The sequence below is a fragment of the Cariama cristata genome, unplaced genomic scaffold (genome assembly GCF_000690535.1).
Source record: "Cariama cristata isolate BGI_N322 unplaced genomic scaffold, ASM69053v1 scaffold15270, whole genome shotgun sequence".
Taxonomy (NCBI): domain Eukaryota; kingdom Metazoa; phylum Chordata; class Aves; order Cariamiformes; family Cariamidae; genus Cariama; species Cariama cristata.
This window is the reverse complement of record NW_009595373.1, coordinates 1-5,851: the sequence shown is the minus strand read 5'-3', so window position 1 is coordinate 5,851 and position 5,851 is coordinate 1. Positions and strand designations below refer to the sequence as shown.

The following is a 5,851-nucleotide window of genomic DNA, read 5'->3' as shown; positions in this document are numbered from 1 at the left end:
AGAGAAGAAAGCGGGGGGGGGGGGGCAGGAATCTTGAATAAGGAAGTAAAAGGAGCTATACCTGGACTTGGATTTGAAGTTTCCTCCTTTCCTATGTTGGGCCATACCCAAACGTTTTCGGTCTTCAAATGATGGGCTTTTTAAGAGAGGGGGGAGGTAAGACAAAACCCACTAAAGTATGTCAACAGTATGAATACTTCTCGCAAGAATCCCTTCTCTGTTCTGCCCACCTTTCCCCCCCAATATCAAAATATCCCTGAGAAAGTCCACCTACTAAAGAGTCCCACCTACTAAAGTCTGGACAAATGTACTATTGTACTATTATTAAGACGTTACCCGGCACGGTACTGCTTCAGAGCCTTCCTGCTTGTGTTGGTAAGCTCGTCATCAAACACAGACAATTTTTTCTTCCACTTGGGGCCTAACACAGAGACAATAGTCAAAACATTGGTTGTAAAGAGAAGGCCACAGCATCATCTTGTTTACTATAGCCCTGTAGCCTGGACCACAACAATTAGACTAACCATCAGGAAAAGCAATGACTACTCTCTGCAAATGTGCACTCTGGCCAGCACTGATGGCCATTCCTTCAAAGACCAGTGCCTCCCTCTATACAAATTAGTTACAAATAGGTAAACTAAACTAAGTAAGCTACTTAAGGTAAGTCAGCTGTAAAACAAGTCTCCACCTGCTGGTACTGCTGCTGGTTCCTCTTCTGGCAAGACTCTGGCTCGCTTTGCTCGTCGATTCCTTTTTGCCAGCCGCTCAGCATACATTTGAGATTTCAAGATTTCAAACTGTGACCTCTCCTCTGACTGAAAGATGTTAAAATGCAAATTTACAGCGATGTGAGGTTTTGCTAAGGAAAAACTAGGGTAGTCCACTCAGGGCCCCACTTGTCCATGAATGTACTCACTGTCATTTGGACTTTTTTCTGTCTGTCCTGCATAAATTTCTTCCTTTTCTTTTTGCCTCGTAATGCTAGGTCAAACTCCTGCAGAGCTTTAGCCACTAGAGAGATAAAGAAAAACATAGAATAAAAGAACCTCACAAAGTACAGAGCAGAGTCCAGTTGCAGCTATGGAATTTAACACGGCAGCAGCGTCATGACTCACACTTCTCTTTCTTCCTCTCCTCACGGGTCTGGAACCAGCTCCGCTCCAAACCCCCACGTGCAGTCTCTTGTTTTCCTGTCTCCAGCTGCTTCTTTGCCCTATTGATCTGAGATAATTCAGGCATAAGATAATTTAGCTCATGGTGGCTAAAAAGTATCTCTCTCTTCCCTTTCTCAAGTAGGCAGGTTAAGTACATTAGGGTAACCTCCTTATGCACTATTATCTACTCCAGATCCTAAAAAAAACTAAGGAAAATTAAAAAAAAACTAAAAAAAAATGCTTACCTGAGCTTCTGACTGCTGCATCTCACGTTCCTCACGCTCCAAGCACAGAACCGCATACACATCTTCCTCTAGATTCTCAATCTTCTCTCGAAATTTTAATATGACATCTGAAAACCACACAGTGTGAAGAGCAGATGCAGCTTATGTAAAGTCCATCTTGTTTTTCAGCACCTCTTTTAATGTCCCTCTGTACCATGATACTCCCTGCATACTGCTCTCCTGCTTTCAGCAGTGAAGTGCATACCTTGGGGGATAATTCTGGCTTTCACTGGTGTTTTCGCAGTCTTCACAATATCCTTCAGCATCTTGCGCTCTTCCTCACCCACAAGTGAAACTGAACGACCAGCCCTGCCTGCTCTTGCTGTCCGACCCACTCGGTGAACATAGTGTTTGGTGGTGTTCGGCATAGTAAAATTGATTACCTGTAACAGAAAGAGCGTTAGTAGGGAAACAACATTAAAGGATTCATTAAAAAGCTCAGCACTGCAAATACTCACTGTTTTAACACCTTCAATATCAAGTCCACGTGCAGCCACATCTGTAGCTACCAGAATATCAATCTGCTCATCCTTAAAGCGCCTGAGCAGAGACAGCAAACGCATTAGCAATGAATACAGCAACCCACTTCTGCCCTAAAACTTCCAAGTCCTAACTTCTTTTTTGCCTATGAGTGCCACCTAAGCCTGCTAATACCTGAGTGCTTCCAGCCGCTGTGCCTGAGAAAGGTTCCCATGAAGCTCCCCAACCCGTAGACCCATCAGCCCAAGTAGGATGTGCATACGGTGAGCTTGCTTCTTGGTCTGGGTGAAAAGCATCACATGATCTGGGAAGGTTCGTGTCAGTAGAGCTGAAAGAAAGTCCTCTCAGGAGCCTGCTTCATAGTCACTTACTGATTCCAGCTTTTCTTTGCTCACCACTAACCTGATACAATGGCCTCACGGTCCCCCTCTCGGTTGGGTCTGATCCGGATAAATTCCTGCCGCAGGAAAGGGGCAACATCTGTGTTGCTGTTCACAAAAATTCGGACGGGATTTTTCAGGGAAACAGAAGCCAAATCTTTCACCTATCAAAACAAGTTAAGGAAAAAAAGGCCACATAATCTCTGGTAAAGACTAGACAAACTTCTATTCAACTTTCTGCCTCAATATGCTTCTCAGCAGCCTGTCTTACCTCCTCTGTCATTGTGGCAGAGAAAAGCATTGTCTGACGGTGGTTGGAGCACAACCTGATTATTTCCTTCATTTGTTCCTCAAAGTATTCATCCAACATCCTACACAGGATAAAAACAATAAGATAAGGCAAATTCATCTGGTTTTAGCTAAGAAACATTACTTAAGGTAGGGCAACAAAGACTGCCCCGTAGCCTGGGAAAAGGAAAGCAGAAAACTACCATCTCATTTTTCACTGCTGTCCTGCTTATCCTACCTGTCTGCTTCATCCAAAATCAGGACCTCAACACTGCTCAGGTGGAAAGAAGGGCAGTTGTGGAGATGATCAATTAGTCGCCCAGGAGTGGCAATAAGAATGTCTGGCCCAGAGCGTAGAGCTGCTTCCTGAGTCTTCACATCTAGGCCACCTGAAAGAGAGCGAACATGGACTGCTGACTTCCTGAGCAGGTGGCAGCACAGTATGCAGATGCAAATTGCCTGAGGAATGGGAAACAACTCAGATTAATATCACATTCACAATTAGAAGTGACCCACCTTTTCTTTCTCAGAAACCAACAAAAAGTACGGCTCGGTATTGGAATGTGGTATTTTAAACCACAGCACACCCACTAGAAGCATGCATACAATAACCTCCAGTATAGCCTCCATTTTATAACACAGAATTCCCAGTTATGTACAGCAGCTTACAGTGAGCTGTATAGTTCACATAAGCAACTTCATACTCACCTACAGCAAGGCAAGTTGTGACACTGCTGAACTGCGCCAGCTGTTTTGTGACAGAGTGCACTTGAATACCCAGTTCTCGTGTTGGCACTAGAACCAGTACCCGTGTTATTGGAGCCTGACGAGGTTTGTAGATCAGGCGCTCAAGGACAGGCAAGATGAAAGCAGCTGTTTTACCTGAAGAAGAAAATGAAGAAGTATTACCAAGAATCACCAATTGTTGTGAATTGCTAATTCTCCATGTTTCCTGACCTCTGCTCAATCCCCTACCTGTTCCAGTGGCAGCACAGGCACAAATATCCTTCCCCAGGAGACCCACTGGGATACAAGCCTTCTGAATTGGGGTTGGTTGCTTGAAGCCAAGAGCTGTGATTGCCTACAAAGGAAGGCAATTAAATGGAATTTAAAAGCAATTAAACTCTGTCTCTGGTATGGCCACACCTGGAGTACTGTACTGATGAGCCCAGCACTGGACACAAGAGAGACATGGACATATTGGAGAGAGTCCAGCAAAGATTATGATGGGAGCAGAGCACCTCACTTATGAGGAAAGGCTGACAGAGCTGCGACTGTTCAGCCTGGAGAAGAGAAGACTTGGGGAGGATCTTATCCATGTATATAAATACCTGGAAGGAGGACGAAAAGAGGATGAAGGCAGGCTCTTTTCAGTGGTGCCCAGTGACAAGACCAGAGGCAATGGGCACAAACTGAAACACAGAAGGTTCCCTCTAAACACTGGGAAACACTTTTTCACTGTGAGGGTGACTGAGCACTAGCATAGGTTACCCAGAGAGGTTGTGAAGTCTCCATCCTTGGAGATATTCAAAAGCTGTCTTGACATGCTCCTGGGCAACCAGTTTTAGATGGCCCTACTTTAGCAGGGGGTTGGACAAGACGACCTCCAGAGGTCCCTTCAAACCTCAGCCATTCTATCATTCTGTGACAAGTCTCAGTCAAGATAGTGCTGACCCATTGCAAATGAAAGAATGGTTTCCATTATTTGGCAATAGCAGCTCCTAAAGGACTATCACACTAGCTCCCACATAATTTCCTTTTCAGAGAGGCTACAAACAGAAGAAGAATTTGACAGTTCTGATTGGTGGAGGGAAGCTGTACAACGTTCTTCAGAGTGACATACGTAATAACTAAACTAAGTAAATACCTTTAGCAAAGGTCGTGAAAGATTCATGTCCTGGAATGACAAGTTTTCATCATATTGAGAGGCATCTTCAAAAAATCTCTCTGCTTCCTAGAAACAGCAACAACAAAACTGGAACAACACAGGCAGCAACACAACACGTTATCAAAGGGCTCTGGACTGTTTTTTGAGCTACAGTTTGTTAGCCAAAGCCAAATTCCTCCAGAAAAAAGGTCAGAGAATGACCTAGTGTCATTCCATCCAATACTTACCGTTTCTCCCTTTTTTGATCTCCTCCGTTCCTTCACTTTGATCGTATCTGCAGAGAAAGAGAAACATGACAGGAATTAAGAAGGACAGCTAAATACATAACAAGATATGGTGACTACCCTAATCTCATACTTTTTGCTCTGAATGAGCTATTGAGGGAGAAGCCTCAGAAACAAGTACAGACATGCAATGGAGTTAAAATCCAAGCAGATATCCTTCCTCAGGGACAAGTTCAATTAAAGTACTATGGCTACCTACCATTCAAAATAAGCTTGACCAAAATCAGAAGCAATGTCGCAGAAAGACAACAAAAAAAAGAAGTTCTTGCCCACTCCCAGCAAGGCTTCACTACAGACTCTTCTCCAGTGAGCCAACAGTTTGTCAGATTCTTGCTCCTGACCTTCTCTCTATGTACTGCTAATACCTGCTTTTGTGAAGATAGTTTCATCATCCAGTGAATACTGAGACTCCACATCTTCTTCGTCCCCACTGAAATCCTCACACTCCCTCTTTTTGGTTTGATTATTCTCAGTCTCTGCATCTTCATCTCTTGCTTTTGCTTGTTTAGTTTCTCTTTCCTAGAAAAAGATTTAAAAAAAAGTTTTAAAAAGAAAGGATAAAAAAACCTTCAATCCTTTGTGAGCTTTTGTTTGTTGTTATTATGAGCCCATTCACAGATCCATGATTTTGCATAACCTTAAGAATTAACAACACTGCATTCTCCTCAGTTCAGCAATGTATCAGGTGTGGCTGCAAACCCAGTCGAAGTGATGAGCAGTAGCTTGAGCACTGCACCTCAGGATGCTTTCTGAGTCTGTGCCTCTAGAGGGAATGCAGTAGAAGGCCAAATCCATACCTGTCTTTTCAGTAATAAGAAAGAAAGGCCCTGACCTGGAACTTCCTTTTCTGTCTCACTTTCTCAATCTTCTCATCCAGCGTCGTAGCTGCTCTCTAGACAGTAAATCACAAAAGAGGAGCTGTAAGAGGAGCCGCGGACAGCGTGGGGCACTACTGCCTCAGGCACTACGGCCTCATTCCCCCGGCCCCAGGCCTCACCTTGCCGCGGAGGTGGCGCAGTGCCGCCGCCCAGGCACCTTCCCCGCCGGCCTCCGCCTCGCCGAAAACGAAGGCGGCACTGAAGTCCCCACCTGT

General features: G+C 44.5%; 1 protein-coding gene across 1 annotated transcript in view; it reads right to left on the bottom strand.

Moving 5' to 3' along the window:
* The window catches only part of DDX27 (DEAD (Asp-Glu-Ala-Asp) box polypeptide 27), a gene marked incomplete at its 5' end in the record, with an annotated part of 6,122 nt that extends 277 nt beyond the window's left edge, over window positions 1-5,845 (bottom strand). Inside the window, 19 exons of the mRNA XM_009701826.1 lie at window positions 62-136; window positions 337-421; window positions 689-815; window positions 917-1,011; window positions 1,116-1,221; window positions 1,400-1,506; window positions 1,644-1,821; window positions 1,897-1,978; window positions 2,093-2,246; window positions 2,321-2,462; window positions 2,570-2,669; window positions 2,825-2,975; window positions 3,295-3,468; window positions 3,562-3,667; window positions 4,454-4,540; window positions 4,702-4,748; window positions 5,124-5,277; window positions 5,591-5,650; window positions 5,756-5,845. Coding sequence (XP_009700128.1) covers window positions 62-136; window positions 337-421; window positions 689-815; window positions 917-1,011; window positions 1,116-1,221; window positions 1,400-1,506; window positions 1,644-1,821; window positions 1,897-1,978; window positions 2,093-2,246; window positions 2,321-2,462; window positions 2,570-2,669; window positions 2,825-2,975; window positions 3,295-3,468; window positions 3,562-3,667; window positions 4,454-4,540; window positions 4,702-4,748; window positions 5,124-5,277; window positions 5,591-5,650; window positions 5,756-5,845 — 2,120 coding nt within the window. The remainder of the gene's footprint in view (window positions 1-61; window positions 137-336; window positions 422-688; window positions 816-916; window positions 1,012-1,115; window positions 1,222-1,399; window positions 1,507-1,643; window positions 1,822-1,896; window positions 1,979-2,092; window positions 2,247-2,320; window positions 2,463-2,569; window positions 2,670-2,824; window positions 2,976-3,294; window positions 3,469-3,561; window positions 3,668-4,453; window positions 4,541-4,701; window positions 4,749-5,123; window positions 5,278-5,590; window positions 5,651-5,755) is intronic.
* Window positions 5,846-5,851: the final 6 nt, after the last annotated feature.